At 42.8% G+C, this 20435-nt stretch overlaps 1 protein-coding gene across 50 annotated transcripts; it reads right to left on the bottom strand.

Moving 5' to 3' along the window:
- Window positions 1-3178: 3178 nt before the first annotated feature.
- Window positions 3179-20223, bottom strand: LOC112080736 (adapter SH3BGRL). 50 transcript variants are annotated; one of them, XM_024146579.2, is made up of 13 exons: window positions 20066-20223; window positions 16495-16680; window positions 16262-16342; window positions 15741-15869; window positions 14162-14317; window positions 11580-11609; window positions 11457-11483; window positions 10490-10516; window positions 7888-7914; window positions 6735-6764; window positions 5474-5506; window positions 5011-5074; window positions 3179-4133 (listed from the first exon to the last, which is right to left on the bottom strand). In XM_024146579.2, exons 1-12 carry the CDS (start codon window positions 20108-20110, stop codon window positions 5054-5056), a joined length of 792 nt encoding a protein of 263 aa, XP_024002347.1. In that variant the 5' UTR covers window positions 20111-20223; the 3' UTR covers window positions 3179-4133; window positions 5011-5053. The 50 variants fall into 50 exon arrangements, with proteins under 50 accessions (XP_024002347.1, XP_024002350.1, XP_024002355.1 ...); XM_024146582.2 differs by having other exon boundaries at window positions 6744-6764; XM_024146587.2 differs by lacking the exon at window positions 5474-5506.
- Window positions 20224-20435: the final 212 nt, after the last annotated feature.

The raw sequence follows: 20435 nt of genomic DNA, 5'->3' as shown, positions 1-20435 counted from the left end.
AAATGTTATTTTCTAATTGTTCCTTTGAATAGTTATATTTCAACCAACCTGAATTTATGTGCACTGACAAGGATTAAACAAACATTTCCCTATGGTATAGCTCGAGAAGAAACAATCATAGTAAAATAAGTAAGTCCCAAGAGATACACACCAATATTTCCCATACAGTGGTGGAAAAAGTACCCAATTCTAGTACTTGAGTAAATGTAAAGATACCTTAATAGAAAATGACTCAAGTAAAAGTGAAAGTCATCCAGTAAAATACTACTTGAGTAAAAGTCTAAAAGTATTTGGTTTTATACTTAAGTATCAAGAGTTAAAGTTAAAGTATAAATTATTTCAAATTCCTTATATTAAGCAAACCAGACGGTACCACATGAAGCATGTGTGTTTAGTGAGTCCCCCAGATAAGAGGCAGTCAGGATGACCAGGCATTAGTGAGTGAATTGGACCATTTTCCTGTCCTGCTAAGCATTCAAAAGTAGTTTTGGGTGTCAGGGGAAATGTATGGAGGAAAAAGTACAATATTTTCTTTAGGAATATAGTGAAGTAAAAGAGTAAAAATATACATAGTAAAGTACAGATACCCCCAAAAACTACTTAAGTAGTACTTTAAATTATTTTTACTTAAGTACTTTACACCACTGGTACTATAATAAAATTAAAAAAATAATCTCGATGCAACTTCTCAAATTTATATGTTGTAATAACATTAATATCCTACTATTCATTAATTACAGGATCTTTATGGTAATATGCTATGTTTGTCCTCCTATTGTACTGTATATGGTCGATACCACAGAAATATGTTGACTGGGTGAATTTATTGTTGAACTAAATACAGCTTCTTCTTTTTTTACAGTATCTATTTCACTTACCTCAGTGTGACTTTGGGGATTTCTGACAGGTACTGCACCACAGGCTGACAGCTGCACCACAGGCTGACAGCTGCACCACAGGCTGTCACCCAAAATCAGCCTGTTAAACATTACAACAGACCAGTGGCAACTTTGCTCCCTGCCTCGAACAAATGGCGGCAAACATACAGTTGAAGTCGGAAGTTTACATACACTTAGGTTGGAGTCATTAAAACTCGTTTTAACAACCACTCCACAAATTTATTGTTAGCAAACTATAGTTTTGGCAAGTCGGTTAGGACATCTACTTTGTGCATGACACAAGTAATTTTTCCAACAATTGTTGACATACAGATTATTTCACTTATAATTCACTGTATCACAATTCCAGTGGGTCAGAAGTTTACATACACTGTGACTGTGCCTTTAAACAGCTTGGAAAATTCCAGAAAATGATGTCATGGCTTTAGAAGCTTCTGATAGGCTAATTGACATCATTTGGGTCAATTGGAGGTGTTACTGTACCTGTGGATGTATTTCAAGGCCTACCTTCAAACTCAGTGCCTCTTTGCTTGACATCATGGGAAATCAAAAGAAATCAGCCAAGACCTCAGAAAAAAAGTCTGGTTCATCCTTGGGAGCAATTTACAAACGCCTGAAGGTACCACGTTCATCTGTACAAACAATAGTACGCAAGTATAAACACCATGGGACCACGCAGCCATCATACCGCTCAGGAAGAAGACGCATTCTGTCTCCTAGAGATGAACACACTTTGGTGCGAAAAGTGCAAATCAATCCCAGAACAACAGCAAAGGACGTGAAGATGCTGGAGGAAACAGGTACAAAAGTATCTATATCCACAGTAAAACGAGTCCTATATCAACATAACCTGAAAGGCCGCTCAGCAAGGAAGAAGCCAATGCTCCAAAACCGCCATAAAAAAGCCAGACTACGGTTTGCAACTGCACATGGGGAAAAGATTGTACTTTTTGGAGAAATGTCCTCTGGTCTGATGAAACAAAAATAGAACTGTTCGGCCATAATGACCATCGTTGTGTTTGGAGAAAAAGGGGAGGCTTGCAAGCCGAAGAACACCATCCCAACCGTGAAGGGCGGGGGTGGCAGCATCATGTTTGTGGGGTGCTTTGCTGCAGAGGGGACTGGTGCACTTCACAAAATACATGGCATTATGAGGATGGAAAATTATGTGGATATATTGAAGCAACATCTCAAGACATCAGTCAGGAAGTTAAGCTTGGTCGCAAATGGGTCTTCCAAGTGGACAATGACCCCAAGCATACTTCCAAAGTTGTGGCAAAATGGCTTAAGGACAACAAAGTCAAGGTATTGGTGTGGCCATCACAAAGCCGACCTCAATCCTATAGAAAATGTGTGGGCAGAACTGAAAAAGCGTGTGCGAGCAAGGAGGCCTATACAAACCTGACTCAGTTACACCAGCTCTGTCAGGAGGAATGGGCCAAAATTCACCCAACTTTATTGTGGGAAGCTTGTGGAAGGCTACTCTAAATGTTTGACCCAAGTTAAACAATTTAAAGGCAATGCTACCAAATACTAATTGAGCGTATGTAAACTTCTGACCCACTGGGAATGTTATGAAAGAAATAAAAGCTGAAATAAATAATTCTCTAAACTATTATTCTGACATTTCACATTCTTAAAATAAAGTGGTGCTCCTAACTGACCTAAAAGAGGGATTTTTTTACTTGGATTAAATGTCAGGAATTGTGAAAAACTGAGTTTAAATGTATTTGGCTAAGGTGTATGTAAACTTCCGACTTCAACTGTACATCATGATTCACTCCCACAGTCCCAGAGAGAACAATGCCATTGAAATTCCCCCAGTCTACAGGGGCTTTATGGCAGCTCCCCTCCCTCTTCAGGAGAATGGGTCTGGACAGACATGATGACCTGTGTGTGAATTTAGAGGGAGAGCATTGATCACTGTAATGCCAACCGACCAAAAGTATGCTGTGTTCCAAGGGAGAGACCACAGATGATATCGATTTCTCAGGTCTCTTCCATTCAAATGCATATATCTTTCAATATAGGTATGTCTTCAAAGGAGAGCACCAAATATCACATTTCAGGACAAATTCACAAAACTAATAATACTCTCTCAAAATGTACACATAAACGTACTTTTACACTGTGCAATACCCTCCTCCATACCTCTTTCTGCAGTCCCCCAGAGAAAGGCTTTACACAGAGCTACATCCTGTTGACTTGACCTTGCTCTGCCCAGCCCTAACATTGCACACTGATCTATAAACAAAACCCAATGAATTGAAAATAGAACATAATAGGCCATGTAACTTTATTGGCATTTCACTTCTCTTACATCTAGGGAGGATCTCTTAGTCATCCACTTCCTTTTACATTCAACAAACTGCAGAGTAAATCAGCAAACAGTAATGTTCAGTGAATGGTGTCCAGTAGCTGTCATAAGGCACACTACATGAGGGTCGTCACTAGTTTCCATAGCCACATTATGGCTAAACCCCGCCCATTTCTACAATTTCTTAACATTTTATTTGAAACCTAACCCTAATCACACGGCTAACCTTATCCTTAACCCTAACCTTATTTGACTTTGTGGCTGTGGAATCTGACTTTGTGGCTATGGAAGCTAGTGGAAACCCTACATGAGGGTCTTTCTCATGTTGGACTGAGGCATTGAGAGTCACTGGGTTGCATTCACACATATAGATCTAACATCTTTGCCGGCATCGAGTGAGAGGCACTGCATTGATAGATCAGTTTCAGTCCGAGAGTCCATTCACTGGTTGCAGTTCACAGTAGAGTGATCTTCACTCAGATACTCGCAGGGTTAAAGCTGTCGGTCATTGACTGCTAAGGTGTTGGTGGTAAGATGCTCATCATCCTATACAAACTGTGGTATAAAACTACCCTTTTCAATTTGAAACATGAGAAGTATGTCTGAAATATTTAAATGCTTAACATATGACTGTGTATGTACAATTAGAAAAGCTGCTAAAAACGACAAACTGATAACACTATTTAATTGAGCTACACACTGAATGCAATATAAACATCTGGTAAAACAGGGGGTATCTCTGGAGTATGGGTGGGCCGTACAGACAGTGTGTAATTGGCAGGTTTCAGCCAGCAGGTTCCAGCAGGGGGACATGTGCGTTCCCAATGAGCAGTTGGGGGCAATGTGAGTAGTCCGGTGGTGGACGGTCTGAGGGATCAGAGGGGTCAGGAAGGGCCGGAACAAGGGGTCTCTCTAGGCTGGAAGACAAAAAAAAGGTCACCAATGGGCCTCTGCTAGTGGCTGTGGGTCCTAAGCTTCTAGTCACCACTGTGCCCAAACTGCCCATGCCATCCTGAGTGCCGGTCCCTCTCGAGGCCCTTCAGTAGCTCACTTAACTGCTTTCTCTAACTGGGCGTGACAGGTTTGTTTTGGGGGGGGGGGGGCGCTGTGCCATCCGATCAAAGTCTCAGGCTGTTCCCTCTCCTCAACCCAAATATCTCCTGCAGCGCCTTTTTCTACACTACTAGAGAGGGGCGAAGAGCGCAGCTTTGAAGATTACGGTTATTATTATCATCATCATCACTGCCGCAGGAAAATAAAAGACAGTTCATGAGATATCGTTTTATATGGCTGTTCACTTGATCCTTCAGGCATTTTGTGCTCACTGAAGCTTTCGGTGTAAAGAGACTGGTGACAGTCCCAATGCCCAATGCCCAATGCTCTGTTCTCTCTAGCTTCTCTGATAGAACACTTGAAAACACACAGCTACCAATACAGAACAGCAACACAGTGTACATTAAATACAGGGATTATATCCTCACTTTACACTGGTTGGGTTATGTGTTTTTTAGGATTTGTATCTGTAATCTGGGTACATGTAGGGCACTAAACAATACAATGGTTTAATAATGCCAGTATGAGGAGACATTTGATAAAAGGGTCAAAAAGGCACAAAGTAATACATGTACTGAATAGTTGTATTTTTTAAATGACTCTAGAAAGATATTCAGTAACAAGATATGTTTACGAGTTTTACAATGCAGCCATCAGTTCACGGCAAATTAACTGTTCTAACACTGCCACTCAGTGGCAGAGAAGAGAATTCTGATTAAGTAATAAAGTAGTGTATTTTACCTGGGCAGTAGTAAATCACATCCTAAACCTTTCTTGGCTGTAACTACTCATCCTCTTCTTCCTGCTGAGAAAATAAAACTGAGTAATGACAACGTTGATGACAAAGTAAAGCAAGACAACAGAAGAAAGGAGAACCAAGATATCCCACTCAGTCCTATCAATATAAGAATATAAGAGCCAGACCGTTGTTTAAATCCATATTAGTTTCATTTTAAAAAAGAGCACAGATAACTCATCTTACAGTGCTAGTTTAATAGAGCAGCCAGAACAAAGCTTTCCTCTTCAATTAAGTGTTATCTCTCAGCTGTACTTGATTACAGTTGAACAAGATTACTGAGGAGTGGAGAAACTGATTTCATTCGATAAGGCAATTTGTCTTTGCATCAAGGCGAACACTGGTGAGTCTTTGTATCAAGGAGAACACTGGTGAGAACATCAGTGTGTTTGCTGGTTGATATACTACCTCTGATTCCTCTGTCACTTCTTCTTCTTCCTCCTTGGCATAGCAAAAAAAAAGACAATTTTGTTGTTGTTTTTTTGTGAAGGGAAGAGTCCAGCATAGGGGAAAAGGAAAAAGTAGCGTGTATAGTTGGGTTAAAAGGGAGTTAAACCATCCAGGGGAGGCATCAAGAAAACAGGTAGTAGAGATGAGACTGGGAAGACACTAGGAACACTAGGAATATCACCATTACTTAGGTCAATGGAACAAGTTAGCCACAGGGATAGTGCACCATTCCCTTAACTGCTAGTGAAGTAGTAAGAGTAGTGTGGGCCTTTAAGCAAGGCCCTCTATGAGGTGGTATCATATGACGTGAAACTGCAAGGCACTGCATTCTTCAAATCATCAGACCACATTCACTCCGAGGTGCATCTGTTGGGTTGAGCATGGTGTTGCAATTAGATACATTTCTACAAATGTAAAAAGCCTTTACCCTATATGCTACACTTAAAACAGGTGGTGAAGTGCAATTAATTAGCCCTGTGACCAATTAATTCACTGTTTTTAATGACTAAGTTTTACAGAAAACTTGCTTGTGGATATAGTGCTTGCTATGTATTCAAGATTTGATAAATGATGTCCARATTAACACATTATTTAAAGCAGTGTAGTTTGGTGAAACATATCTGACACTGCCAAGATCTTGTTGTGGGGGAGCATTACACAATAACAAACAGTCCATTAATCTTCTGCTGTGCTTGTCCTGTCCACATTCAGTCTCAAGACTCTCCTCGCAAAGTGAAGCCATGCCAATGGCTATTTAAACATCCTGGTTGTCATGGAGTTCTGGTCAAGTCACTAGGGATCCCTACGCAACACTGTAAGATCCAATTCACAAGCATGTCTGTGTCAGACTTGTACTCATGTGCGCAGAGGCAGATCTTGACACCAAACAATGAATGTCACCTGTTATGAAACATCCACTGGCACAATGCTGCAGAATCCTCAAGCCTCCAGGTAAACCAACGGGTAATGACGTCATCCCAGTCACACAGCATCAAAACCACAACCAGAGTCCAGAGAGAGCTCAATAATTTCCCCAAATTAAAGACAGCATACCACAGGAGGGATGCTGGCAGCCTTGAAGAATAAGAGGGTAGAGAGCTCTTCACAAACCAACCCACACTAAATCCACATATGAAGGAGTAGGGTCATGCATAAGATCCATTTACTCCACGTCAGGGGCCACACCATGCAATGGGCTTGGAGCACAGCCAGAATATACCTCTGTTACCTCTGGGGCCTCTTCTTCTTCCTAAGGTAGGGGATATCAGGGGTTTTAAGCATTTCAATGTCAAAGAGGGAACAAACGCAAGAGATACAACAGCCTATATTTGAGATAAGCGAATCGGCATGTCACTAAGGAGACTACAAGAGGGAGGAAAACCCTGTGTTACTTAATGTTCCCATTATTATTACCATAAGTGAACCGAATGACGGTGTTGGCGATGTTGTGTCTGCCATGCTGCACACCATCAGTTATCTGTACCACAGAGACCACCACCCATGCAGCAGAGAGAGAGAGACAGAGAGAGGGTCTTTCCAATCTAAGATCCACAGAAGACGCCACAAATTACAACCAGAGGAAACTCTCAACCTCATTGACTGACTCTTCTTGCTCCTGCAATGAAATTATAGGAGGAGGTGGAGGAGAGCAAGAAAGTATAGGAGGAGGTGGAGGAGAGCAAGAAAGTATAGGAGAAGGTGGAGGAGAGCAAGAAAGTATAGGAGGAGGTGGAGGAGAGCAAGAAAGTATAGGAGGAGGTGGAGGAGAGCAAGAAAGTATAGGAGGTGGAGGAGAGCAAGAAGGTATAGGAGGAGGTGGAGGAGAGCAAGAAGGTATAGGAGGAGGTGGAGGAGAGCAAGAAAGGGGAGAAAGAATAAGAGCAGAGAGAGCAAAAGCAGTGAAGCTTGTGTGGAAGAGAAGAGAGGGCAGGCAGGGGCAGTAAGGAATGTTGGAGAGGCTCTGTGTGAGTGAGTGAGTGAGTGAGTGAGTGAGTGAGTGAGTGAGTGAGTGAGTGAGTGTGTGAGAGAGAAATTCTAAAATCAGGATGAATGACAGTACTGGGTTTCTCTATCATGGTCTGTGTTCTGATGGCTACCAGAGTTACCATGTTGCTCATCCAACTATGTGATTGAGATATCATTATCTGGCATGAGACAGAGGGCTAAAGAAATATAGTAAAGGGCTACAGTCTGTTCAGATGCCATAGGTGAGACAGGGTCTGTTCCATCTACACAAAAAGTAGTGAAGGAGGAAATTGAAGGAATGCTGAATAAACTGTGCAAGATGTGGAAGCAAGAAAAGCAGCATTGATAGAATGGTGAAGATGCAGAGGGGGGATGAGTGTAGTTGGAAAAAACACTTATCAATCTACCTCAAGCTGTCGCAGCTCTTCTTCCTCCTAGAAAGGATGAGATTGAGTGTCAGTGGTGTGGATGGTCTGGTCTGGTCAGAGGTGACACCAGAAGCATGCGCGATAGGAAAAGTCTGTGTTTAAAATTTTTATCTACAGGGATAGTTCAGGCTGACAGAAAGGAAGCAGCTACAAACTAGGGAAGAAATGAGGAGGAGGAAGGCTAAGAGAGAGGGGAGAAAGAGAGGTTCAGAGGGAGTGAACATGGACTACTGATGAGGGAACGAACGGCAGATAGCTTGTCTTGTGTCTTGTGATCTATCACATTTACACAAGTATTCAAACCCTTTACTCAGTACTTTGTTGAAGTACCTTTGGCAGCGATTACAGCCTTGAGTCTTCTTGGGTATGACGCTACAAGCTTGGCACACCTGTATTTGGGGAGTTTTTCCCATTCTTCTCTGCAGATCCTCTCAAGCTCTGTCAGGTTGGATGGGGAGTGTTGCTGTACAGCTATTTTCAGGTCTCTCCAGAGATGTTTCAATCAGGTTCAAGTCTGGGCTCTGGCTGGGCTACTCAAGGACATTCAGACTTGTCCTGAAGCCACTCTTGCATTGTCTTGGCTGTGTGCTTAGGGTCGTTGTGCTGTTGGAAGGTGAACCTTTGCCCCAGTCTGAGGTCTGGAACACTCTGTAGCAAATTTTCATCGAGGATCTCTCTGTACTTTGCTCCGTTCATCTTTGTCTCGATCCTGACTAGTTTTCCAGTCCCTGCCGCTGAAAAACATCCCCCACAGCATGATGCTGCCACCACCATGCTTCACCGTAGCGATGGTGCCAGGTTTCCTCCAGATGTGACGCTTGGCATTCAGGCCAATGAGTTGAATCTTGGCTTCATCAGACCAGAGAATCTTGTTTCTCATGGTCTGAGAGTCTTTAAGTGCCTGATTGGTGGAGTGCTGCTGAGATGGTTGTCCTTCTGGAAGGTTCTRCCATCGCCACAGAGGAACTCCAGAGCTCTGTCAGAGTGACCATTGGGTTCTTGGTCACCTCCCTGACCAAGGCCCTTCTCCCCCGATTGCTCAGTTGGCCGGACGGCCAGCTCTAGGAAGAGTCTTGGTGGTTCCAAACTTCTTCCATTTAAGAATGATGGAGGCCACTGTGTTCTTGGAGACCTTCAATGCTGCAGACATTTTTTGTACCCTTCCCCAGATCTGTGCTTTGACACAATCCTGTCTCGGTGCTCTACGGACAATTCCTTCAACATCATGGCTTGGTTTTTGCTCTGACATGCAGTGTCAACTGTGCGACCATATATTAGACAGGTGTGTGCCTTTCCAAATCATGTCCAATCAATTGAATTTACCACAGGTGGATTCCAAGTTGTAGTAACATCTCAAGGATGATCAATAGAAACAGGATGGACCTGAGCTCAATTTTGAGTCTCATAGCAAAGGGTGTGAATACTTCTGTAAATAAGATATAAAAAAAAAAAAAATGTTTTAATACATTTGCAAACATTTCTAAAAACCTGTTTCAATTTGTCATTATGGGGTATTGTGTGTAGATTTCTGAGATTTAAAAAAATGTAATCCACTTTAAAATAAGGCTGTAACGTAACAAAATGTGAAAAAAGTCAAGGGGTCTAAATACTTTCTGAAGGTAATGAATGTTGATGACTAGGGTATCTAATGATTATATCTCTAAGGTGGCATGCCATAGAAAAGATCAGTAGTGTTCTAAAACTGTGTCAAAGATTAAGATGAAATGCATCCAAACATACAGAAATCCCTCCATAGGAGACCTGTGGAAAATGAGAAGGGGGCAAAAACGATAAAAGTGGATCTGGAGTTGCAAGTCATGGGATTACGAAGGAAGAGGGGTTTTCAAGCATTCAATACTGCACAAGAAAAGCTACAACAAAGAAGAATATGTGAGGTTAGTTGTCTGGACAATCAGACACAGACCACAATCACAAGGATGCAAACAAACCACACATTAAAACTGAAAACCCAAGGCCCTTAGCACAGAAATTGAGAAAACAGTATATAATGAATTCGATTTAAGGACTGAACACTACAGCTATAGAACATGGAACACAATTCAAAGTAGATCTACCTCGGCCTCCCAAGTGGCGCAGCGGTCTAAGGCAATGCTAGAGGCAATGCTAGAGTGCTAGAGGCGTCACTACAGATCCGGATTCGATCCCGGGTTGTGTTGCATCCGACCGCGACCGCGAGACCCATGAGGCGGCACATAATTGGCCCAGCGTCGTCCGGGTTAGGGGAGGGTTTGGCCGGCTGGGATGTCCTTGTTCCATTGCGCTCTAGCGACTCCTTGTGGCGGCCAGGCGCATGCACACTGGCTTCGGTCGCCAGCTGTACGGTGATTCCTCCGGCACATTGGTGCGGCTGGCTTCCGGGTTGAACGAGCCGTGTGTCAAGAAGCAGTGCAGCTTGGCGGGGTTTTGTTTCGGAGGACACATGGCTATTGACCTTCGCCTCTCCCGAGTCCGCTAGGGAGTTGCAGCGATGGGACAAGACTATAACTACCAATTGAATATCACGAAGTTGGGGAGAAAAAGGGATAAAAAAAAAAAACATAAAAAAAATAAGTAGATCTACCTCAGAAACCGGCTGATCGTCTTCTCCCTAAAACAATGAATAGCAATGATTAGCTTTGGATCAACTCACTAGCTTTCACCAGGTTACTGTAACTAAGAAATAGAGATTTTAACAAATTGACTATTACTACATTCCAATAACATCACAAGTGCTTTATCTATTGACACATTGCACATAAGTCTGATGGATATATTCAGATGAACTTGTTCAGAAGTTTATAACTTTATATCTTATCAATAAAGAGTTGATAGTGGTTCACTCTGTAATGAACAATAGTGCCCTGGGTAACACTAACCCGTCTCGGTTTACTCTGCGTCTGTTTGTTTGTACCACAGCACTTTGTATTCAATACCAGCATTAGCTAGCTTCTGTGCCACTTCTGAGCCCAAAAGAACACAACAGTGGTATGAGACATTAAAACAATGTGATATTTGACCTTTGCTGATCAGTCAGGCTTTTGCCTTCCTTTAACCTTTACCATTCTCAATACAGCTCTCAAGTCACAATAAAAGCATTTATTGATTAATTAAGCTACTGGTGAGTTGTGAAACTTTGCAAATGTATATAGCATGTATGATGTAATCATGTTTTGTTACAATGGCTAGCAGACATAGCTGTGCCTGGGCATTGGAAGAGAAACTTCATAGTACTGATAATCAGTGACTATGGCCAGGAAAACATAGACCTAAGATCTGTATGTCCCTTTTAGACGTACATGTATGTGCTTTGTTTAGAATAGTTGGATGACTAAAATATCTACAAGTTAATAATTTACTTAATTCCAGAATATTAGAGTTCAATAAAGGCACAATGTAGTATGAAACCATGTGTCAGGTCTATGAGATCCAGGCTAAGATCGTTTCTTAGTGGGGCAGATGGCACAATGCAGCGAGCAGTGGCTGTTGTTATTAATGACAATGCCCTTCATATCAGTCATTACTCCGGTGGACACAGTGTCGCCTGTTACCTTAGCCTCTTCATCATCTACTTCTTCCTGTTTAGGATAAGAGAGAAAAACAGTGAGACTGGGACATGACTCCGAAATTTCTATTTGATTTCAATACTTTTCAGAAATGTAAAAACAATTTACCTGGGCTTCTTCCTCCTTCACGGGGGCCTTCTGGCAGAAAGGGGAGAAAATAGAAAAGATTGTGTATCAGGATTTTTAGAATGATAGCATGACCTCAAGGAGGCTTATGGGAAACAGAGAACCTCTCCTCAAACATGGATGAGACACTTCTACATTGGAGGTCATGTAACTTGAACAGATCTCACAGATTACGCACATTGAACAACAACATGGTGGGATTTCCAGAGGACCCCCACCAACACATACACACCTAGACATGGGTGGACAGTGGAACGACACATACACACCTAGACATGGGTGGACAGTGGAAACGACACATACACACCTAGACATGATGGACAGTCTGGAACGACACATACACACCTAGACGATGGATGGACAGTTGGAACGACACATACACACCTAGACATGGGTGGACAGTGGAACACACATACACACCTAGACATGGGTGGACAGTGGAACGACACATACACACCTAGACATGGGTGGACAGTGAACGACACATACACACCTAGACATGGTGGACAGTGGAACGACACATACACACCTAGACATGGGTGGACAGTGGAACGACACATACACACCTAGAACATGGATGGACAGTGGAACGACACATACACACCTAGACATGGTGGACAGTGGAACGACACATACACACCTAGACATGGGTGGACAGTGGAACGACACATACACACCTAGACATGGGTGGACAGTGGAACGACACATACACACCTAGACATGGGTGGACAGTGGAACGACACATACACACCTAGACATGGGTGGACAGTGGAACGACACATACACACCTAGACATGGATGGACAGCGGGAACGACACATACACACCAGACATGGTGGACATGGAACGACACATACACACCTAGACATGGGTGGACAGTGGAACGACACATACACACCTAGACATGGGTGGACAGTGGAACGACACATACACACCTAGACATGGGTGGACATGGAACGACAACATACACACCTAGACATGGGTGGACAGTTGGAACGACACATACACACCTAGACATGGGTGGACAGTGGAACGACACATACACACCTAGACATGGGTGGACAGTGGAACGACACATACACCTAGACATGGTGGACAGTGGAACGACACATACACACCTAGACATGGGTGGACGATGGAACGACACATACACACCAGACATGGATGGACATGAACGACACATACACACCTAGACATGGATGGACAGTGGAACGACACATACACACCTAGACATGGTGGACAGTGGAACGACATACACACCTAGACATGGTGTGCGACAGTGGAACGACACATACACACCTAGACATGGAAACATACAACATATACACACCTAGACATGGAAACATACAAACACATACACACCAAGACATGGGTGGACAGTGGAACGACACATACACACCTAGAACATGGGTGGACAGTGGAACGACACATACACACCTAGACATGGAAACATACAACATATACACACCTAGACATGGGTGGACAGTGGAACGACACATACACACCTAGACATGGTGGACAGTGGAACGACACATACACACCTAGACATGGAAACATACAAACATTATACACACCTAGACATGGAAACATACAACACATACACACCAAGACATGGGGGACAGTGGAACGACACATTACACACCTAGACATGGGTGGACAGTGGAACGACACATACACACCTAGACATGGGTGGACAGTGGAACGACACATACACACCTAGACATGGATGGACAGTGGAACGACACATACACACCAAGACATGGGTGGACAGTGGAACGACACATACACACCTAGACATGGGTGGACAGTGGAACGACACATACACACCTAGACATGGATGGACAGCGGGAACGACACATACACACCGAGACATGGATGGACAGTGGAACGACACATACACACTTAGACATGGAAACATACAACACATACACACCAAGACATGGGTGGACAGTGGAACGACACATACACACCTAGACATGGTGGACAGTGGAACGACACATACACACCTAGACATGGAAACATAACAACATATACACACCAAGACATGGGTGGACAGTGGAACGACACATACACACCTAGACATGGGTGGACAGTGGAACGACACATACACACCTAGACATGGATGGACAGCGAACGACACATTTAACATACCTAGACATGGGTGGACAGTGGAACGACACATACACACCTAGACATGGAAACATACAACATATACACACCTAGACATAGTTGTAGAACAAAGGACATAGTACATATCAAAGAAAATCAAGACCAACGATTATGTAGTCATTGAGACAACATTACAGTTAACTGCTACAGAACAGAGAAGTGGTTGAACATCCAACAGATCTAAGGAACAAACAGAACAGTCAATTGAAACAGTTATGGGACAGTCAATATAACAAAATACAGGTGGGTTAGTATGGTCCAGAGTTGAGGAGGATACAAGAATAACAGGAGCTCGAGGGAAACAAAACCCTGAGGTCGAGAAAAAGAAAACGTTAAAGAGATGGAGAGAGGAGATGTCACGGGAGGACACAGCATGGGATTCTGGGAGCCAATTACAGTATCCTCTAAGGATTCCTCTGTGTCTTCGACTGCCTCCTTCTCCTCTGCCACCTTCTCTTCTGCGGCCTCTTCTGCTGCTTCCTCTCCTGTTTCTCCTCCCACCTCCTCTGTGTGTTCATCTCCATTGCACTCCTCCATCGGAACCTCTCTTTTCTAGAGTGAAAACAACCATGTGCCATCAAGGGGGAAAAAACGACGTGTTAGAATAATAATGACACAGCAGCTGTCATGGGCACACATCAAACACCAGGAGGGGGGCAGCCCTACTGCTGGAGTCACATGTTCAAAGACATCACAGAGTAAGGCATCAGCATCAGCAGCCCCTCTGAGTAAAGTAAAATGCATGAATAAATGAAGGGCAATTACATATGGTTGCAAGGTGATGAATAGCAGCATAGTGGTGCTGCGGAGATAAATTAGAGGTTTTCAATGATGTATGCTGTAGCGAGGAAGACTGCATATTATAACACTGCCGGGAGCCAGCTAAATCAGTCCAGTCAACAGTATCAATAAAAAAAACTGTCATTCCAACAACATTGCAACTTAAATGGAAAATAAACCGGCCTGGTACTCTGGAGAACAGCGAAAGCAGAGGGCGTCTGAACTCTTTTCCCAGAAATACCCATGAAGCTGGTCCAGTAAAATTAACTCAATTTGCACCCTTCTTGAAACAGCACCCTCTAAAAGCCTGTGGGATTTGTTAGAGGAATATCACAGGTTCAGCTGGGCAATACTTTCTCTGCTGTCCCTTGTCACCTTTTTGGAAAAAAGATACAAATCATTTCTCTGATGCTCATGCACCAGGCCTATCTCTACAGTTTGGCAGCATCCCAAAGTGAGTTGAGAAGTTTAAGTTTTTTCTTAATATATCTACGTTTAAATGTTCATATAATTTTTTACAACAGCATCAGCATGTTCTTCTATAAGAATAGTCCTATTATACAAATAATTAATTAGAAAAATAATTAACTGATTCCCAATCGTCTGCTTTCTATTGAGTATAAATCCTATATAATATCATAGAATTATTATAAATACTTTATATGCTTTGCAAAAACTACAGATGAAATATAAACACAATGAAACACTATAAAAACTGAGAAATGTACACATGTTAATTAATGAGAGATGGGTACACTGTTTTTAAACCAACTCTAAATTGCCACTCATCCATGCAATGAGAGGATTAGCAACATTACTGGTTACTTGGGGCGGCAGGTAGCCCAGTTAGTGGTTAGAGCGTTGGGCCAGTAACCAAAAGGTTGCTAGATCGAATCCCAGAGCTGACAAGGTAAAAAATCTGACGATCTGCCCCTGAACAAGGCAGTTAACCCACTGTTCCTAGGCCGTCATTGTAAATAACAATTTGTTCTTAACTGGCTTGCCTAGTTAAATAAAACTAAAACTTGGTAAACATCCATGGAAAATTAAACCAACAAGATTTAACTGGGTAACTGGAAAATGAATCCAACAGGAGTTAACTGGAGAAATGGTTAAGGTTATGCTGGATGGGAGGAAACCAGGGGAGAAATGGTAAAGGTGAGACAGGGACTGAGAGATAAGAGAAAGACATTACTAGTGTGTCATCATCAAGGTTCTCCTCCTCAGCTTCAAGGTTCTCTTCATCCTCAGCATCATCAGTTCCGTTTAAAACGGTTCCATTCTCAACAGGCCCATTTTCAAGGATAAATGCCTCTTTCGCTTCCTGCACCAAGGAAAATTGGCAGGTTGTTCAATTAACAAAGTTGCAACATGCTCAACTACGTTAGCCTACATGTCACATCGTATCCCTCTCACACAATTAACCTCACTAACTCCTACTTGCCCTCCAAAGGAATATGTTATGTGGAGTGCACTCAGACACGTCTCAACCTGAGCAAAAACAAATTAGGAGGACAATACATGCCTGAGCATTTCAGCTAAACAAACATTAAAACAGCCTGTCTCTGACATTGAGATGAACAATATTGGGGTGAGTTTATTTGCATAATAAAATCCATTGAGTGGAAAACACATTGTGTGGTTGAATTCTATAGCTAAAAAGCTATATAATCACAATTTATATTTTAGAAAATTAAGTGAAKGTTGAATTCCAACCTTGGAACCTGGAGGAGGTGGCAGACCCAGGAAGGCATACACCGCATTGTCTTCTTTGGCGTCAAAGAATGTCTCATAGTCCTAAGGTAAAAGGCAAATTAGACATTTCAGTTTATTCTCCAATCGTTCTCTCAGCATTTGAATGGACACTTCCCCTCACCTTTACCTGAACCATTCAGTAGGGAGTAGGCTTATTGGTCACCACACCTTCTATATTATGTTGTTATACTCACCCCACAGTAGCTCTCTTCGTTGAAGATCTGAGGGGGTAGGGGGATCCCGTTGGTGGGCTTTTTCTCCACAGGGACATTTTCCCTCATCCACATGCGGTTGTCCTCATTGCAGGCAATGTCCAATGGAGCGTAGTCCACTTTCAGGGCCTCCAGGAACCCAAGCACATCCTGTTGCTTCTTTTTGATCTGGACCATCACACAGGTGTACAGACAGACAACAACACCAGTATAGATAGGCTTCTTCTTCATGAGAACATGTTTGGCAGATTTCTTTTCTATCACTAGGTTGGGAGAGCAGAGTAGAAGGCTAATACATTAATGAAAGCTTTTTACTTTTTGTTTTATAGTTGTCAAAAATCTACTCACATATCATACACTATATGCAGTTGAAGTCGGAAGTTTACATACACTTAGGTTGGAGTCATTAAAACTAGTTTTTCAACCACTCCACAAATGTATTGTTAGCAAACTATAGTTTTGGCAAGTCGGTTAGGACATCTACTTCACGCATGACACAAGTAATTTTTCCAACAATTGTTTACAGACAAATTATTTCACTTAATCACAATTCCAGTGGGTCAGAAGTTAACATACACTAAGTTGACTGTGCCTTTAAACAGCTTGGAAAAATCCAGAAAATGATGTCATGGCTTTAGAAGCTTCTGATAGGCTAATTGACATCATTTGGGTCAATTGGAGGTGTACTGTACCTGTGGATGTATTTCAAGGCCTACCTTCAAACTCATGCCTCTTTGCTTGACATCATGGGAAAATCAAAAGAAATCAGCCAAGACCTCAGAAAAAAAATTGTGGACCTCCACAAGTCTGGTTCATCCTTGGAGCAATTTCCAAATGCCTGAAAATACCACGTATATACCAAAATAAACACCATGGGACCATGCAGCCATCATACCGCTCAGAAGGAGGCGCGTCTGTCTTCTAGAGATGAACGTACTTTGGTGCGAAAAGTGCAAATCAATACCAGAACAACAGCAAAGGACCTTGTGAAGATGCTGAGGAAACAGGTACAAAAGTATTGTATATCCACAGTAAAACGAGTCCTATATTGACATAACCTGAAAGGCCACTCAGCAAGGAAGAGCCACTGCTCCACAACCACCATTAAAAAGCAGACTACGGTTTGCAACTGCACATGGGGACAAAGATTGTACTTTTTGGAGAAATGTCCTCTGGTCTGATGAAAAAAAATAGAACTGTTTGGCCATAATGACCACGTTATGTTTGGAGGAAAAAGGGGGAGGCTTGCAAGCCGAAGAACACCATCCAACCGTGAAGCACGGGGGTGCCAACATCATGTTGTGGGGGTGCTTTGCTGCAGGAGGGACTGGTGCACTTCACAAAATAGATGGCATCATGAGGATGGAAAATGATGTGGATATATGAAGCAACATCTCAAGACATCAGTCAGGAAGTTAAATCTTTGGTCGCAAATGGGTCTTCCAAGTGGACAATGACCCCAAGCATACTTCCAAAGTTGTGGCAAAATGGCTTAAGGACAACAAAGTCAAGGTATTGGAGTGGCCATCACAAAGCCCTGACCACAATCCTATAGAAATTTTGTGGGCAGAACTGAAAAAGTGGGTGCGAGCAAGGAGGCCTACAAACCTGACTCAGTTACACTAGCTCTGTCAGGAGGAATGGACCGGAATTCACCAAACTTATTGTGGGAAGCTTGTGGAAGGCTACCTGAAACATTTGACCTAAGTTAAACAATTTAAAGGCAATGCTACCAAATACTAATTGAGTGTATGTAAACTTCTGACCCACTGGGAATGTGATGAAATAAAAGCTGAAATAAATCATTCTCTCTACTATTATTCTGACATTTCACATTCTTAAAATAAAGTGGTGACCCTAACTGACCCAAGACAGGGAATTTTTACTAGGATTAAATGTCAGGAATTGTGAAAAACTGAGTTTAAATGAACTTGGTTACGGTGTATGTAAACTTCCGACTTCAACTGTATACAAAAGTATGTGTACACCCCCTTCAAATTTGTGAATTTGGCTATTTTAGCCACACCTGTTGCTGACAGGTGTATATAATCGAGCACACAGCCATGCAATCTCCATAGACAAACATTAGCAGTAAAATGGCCTTACTGAAGAGCTCAGTGACTTCCAACGTGGCACTGTCATAGGATGCCACCTCTCCAACAAGTTATTTTGTCCAATTTCTGGCGTGATAGAGCTGCCCAGGTTAACTGTAAGTGCTGTCATTGTGAAGTGGAAACATCTAGGAGCAACAAGGGCTCTGCCGCGAAGTGGTAGGCCACAAAAGCTCACAGAACGGGACCGCCAAGTGCCGAGGCGCGTAAAGATTGCCTGTCCTCGGTTGCAACACTCACTACCGAGTTCCAAACTGTCTCTGGAAGCAACGTCAGCACAATAACTGTTTCGTCGAGAGCTTCATTAAATGGGTTTCCATGGCTGAGCAGCTGCACACAAGCCTAAGATCATCATGTGCAATGTCAAGCGTCGGCTGGAGTGGTGTAAAGCTCGCCGCCATTGGACTCTGGAGCAGTGGGAACGCGTTCTATGGAGTGATGAATTACGCTTCACCATCTGACAGTTCTACTGATGCATCTGGGTTTGGCAGATGCCAGGAGAACGCTACCTGCCCCAATGCATAGTGCCAACTGTAACTTTGATGGAGGAGGAATAATGGTCTGGGGCTGTGTTTCATGGTTCGGGCTAGGCCCCTTAGTTCCAGTGAAGGGYAATCGTAACGCTACACCATACAATGACATTCTAGATGATACTGTGCTTCCAATTTTGTGTTAACAGTTTGAGGAAGGCCCATTCCTGTTTTAGCATGACTATGCCCTCGTGCACAAAGCAAGGTCCATACAGAAATGGTTTGTCGAAATCCGTGTGGAAGAACTTGACTGGCCTGCACAGACCCCTGACCTCAACTCCATCGAACACCTTTGAGATGAATTGGAACACTGACTGCAAGACAGGCCTAAACGCCCAACATCAGTGCCCGACCTCACTTATGCTCTTGTGGCTGAATGGAAGCAAGTCCCAGTTGCAATGTTCCAATATCTAGTGGAAAGCCTTCCCAGAAAAGTGAAGGCTGTTATAGCAACAAAGGGGGGACCAACTCTATGTTAATGCCCATGATTTTGGAATGAGATGTTCGACAAGCAGGTGTCCACACACTTTTGGTCATGTAGTGTACATTTCCTTTGATATTGTAGATTAGGTTTGAGGTAATCCAAATATATTCCAGAAGGTTCTGCAAGTGAATGCATGGTGATTCATCTTCAACAGATTGCTGTTGCAGGTTAGAAATATGATCTCAGCGACGGTAGATATATATAAGGAACTCGGGTAGTTCTAGTGCTCCTCAAATGTGAAGTTAGACGCAAATAACGGTACTAAACGTTGACAAACCGCTAAATTGCCTAGGCCTATAATAACTTCAAGCGATTTGAATCTGTTTGCCAGTCACATAAACGCATGAATTAAGAGCTGAACAATAGTCGTGGTAAACCGGCCACGAAGTTAATAGCATTTAAAAACAAAGACTCGGGTAAGTGCTTACCGCTGTCGATCCTGATGAAGAAGCTAGAAATACTTTTATAACCATTTTGTTACAATGTGTTCTGTAGAATGAGGTACTAACGTAGGTTAGTAAAGATAAAGGCTGCCTCCCCTAATAGTAGAGCGCACCCAAGCCACACCACTGAGGCTATTTTTGTCCCCGAACTCTCCATCACCGCAGGATTGGTGGGCCAGGTTTTAGGGGTGCAGCGCTGACCGAGTGATTGGCAACTTCAGCTGTCTGTCGGCATGGGGACCACAAAGTTAGTTCGCAGCTACATGCATAGTGCATATATGGACAGAAATAGCCACTGCCCAACAGAGCAACTAGTGAAAACAAAACCAAGAGTTAAAGCGGCAGGTGAAATGTA

This window comes from Salvelinus sp. IW2-2015, unplaced genomic scaffold, assembly GCF_002910315.2.
Source record: "Salvelinus sp. IW2-2015 unplaced genomic scaffold, ASM291031v2 Un_scaffold16467, whole genome shotgun sequence".
NCBI classification, from domain to species: Eukaryota; Metazoa; Chordata; class Actinopteri; order Salmoniformes; family Salmonidae; genus Salvelinus; species Salvelinus sp. IW2-2015.
This window is presented reverse-complemented; position numbering and strand designations above follow the sequence as displayed.

Coding starts and splice junctions, on each gene's coding strand:
- LOC112080736 (XM_024146579.2), bottom strand. CDS start 20,110: ATGGTTATAAAAGTATTTCTAGCTTCTTCATCAGGATCGACAGCG. Junction 16,343..16,494: donor ACGAAGAGAGCTACTGTGGG/GTGAGTATAACA, acceptor CTTTTACCTTAG/GACTATGAGACATTCTTTGA. Junction 15,870..16,261: donor CACCTCCTCCAGGTTCCAAG/GTTGGAATTCAA, acceptor TCCTTGGTGCAG/GAAGCGAAAGAGGCATTTAT.